At 33.2% G+C, this 1101-nt stretch overlaps 1 protein-coding gene across 1 annotated transcript in view; it reads left to right on the top strand.

Moving 5' to 3' along the window:
- The window catches only part of LOC106470820 (tachykinin-like peptides receptor 99D), a 14001-nt gene that overhangs the window by 7581 nt on the left and 5319 nt on the right, over positions 1-1101 (top strand). The window contains exon 3 of the mRNA XM_022400314.1: positions 356-552. Coding sequence (XP_022256022.1) covers positions 356-552 — 197 coding nt within the window. The remainder of the gene's footprint in view (positions 1-355; positions 553-1101) is intronic.

Raw genomic sequence — 1101 nt, 5'->3', positions numbered from 1 at the left:
ACCAATGACTCATTTATAGTTTTATAGTTCTAACATCAGGATCATATTTTCTGTTACCAATGACTCATTTATAGTTTCATAGTTCTAATCTCAGGATCATATTTTCTGTTACCAATGACTCATTTATCGTTTCATTTTGAGTAAAGGTGTGGCACGTAGGAAGGAAAGAAAAAAACACACGAATATTTGTATCACGTGCACAGAAATAAAATATTTACAATATATGTCCTTCATACTTTGTACTTGTTTCTACAGAAACTCTGAAATGTACAGATTAAAAAAAAACTCCATAATTTATCATAACTTTTTTTCGTTATAAAGTTCTAACAGTCTCCTAAATTGTGTTTTGTTTTAGATTGTGAAGATGATGATCGTCGTAGTTTTTATCTTCGCTGTTTGCTGGTTGCCCTATCACATCTACTTCTTGATAGCTCACCATCACCCGGAGATCATTAGCTCTGACAATGTACAACATATTTACTTGGCAATTTACTGGCTCGCCATGTCCAACTCTATGTACAACCCTATCATTTACTGTTGGATGAACAGCAGGTAATGTAAAACTTGATAGGAGAAAACCCTTAGGTTCAGTGTAAGCTTTTTCTTATTAAATATAAACCAAAAACGGGTGTGATATTCAGTGAGAGAATCATACTCACTCAACGATGGATAAACTATACCTCGTCTCTTGATATTTATTTTACAATTAGGGTCTCAGTATCTGTTGCTAAATAAAGTAGTATCAGGTGTGTTAAGTGATTACTTATTGCGAAAATTGTTTATTATCCATTGTGAATATAATGCAGTAGATAAATGTTATGTGATCTATAGTTTCACTAGTGTATAGACAAACTTTTAGCTATTCTTGAATAAACAAAAGTAGATAACACTAATAAATGTTATTATTTTACATTTGATATTAATTACTATAAGGACAGTAATTCGGCTAACTTTTTACTCCGTTTTTGTTACCTAAATATAATTCTTTCTTTCAGTGTTCTTTAGGCCCGGCATGGCTTCCACGTCCCACCAAACATGCTCGCCCTTTCAGCCGTGGGGGCGTTATAATGTGACGGTCAATCCCACTTTTCGTTGGTAAAA

This window comes from Limulus polyphemus, unplaced genomic scaffold, assembly GCF_000517525.1.
Source record: "Limulus polyphemus unplaced genomic scaffold, Limulus_polyphemus-2.1.2 Scaffold107, whole genome shotgun sequence".
Lineage (NCBI taxonomy): Eukaryota > Metazoa > Arthropoda > Merostomata > Xiphosura > Limulidae > Limulus > Limulus polyphemus.
The sequence above is the reverse complement of the archived record's forward strand: the minus strand, read 5'-3'. Positions and strand labels throughout refer to the sequence as shown.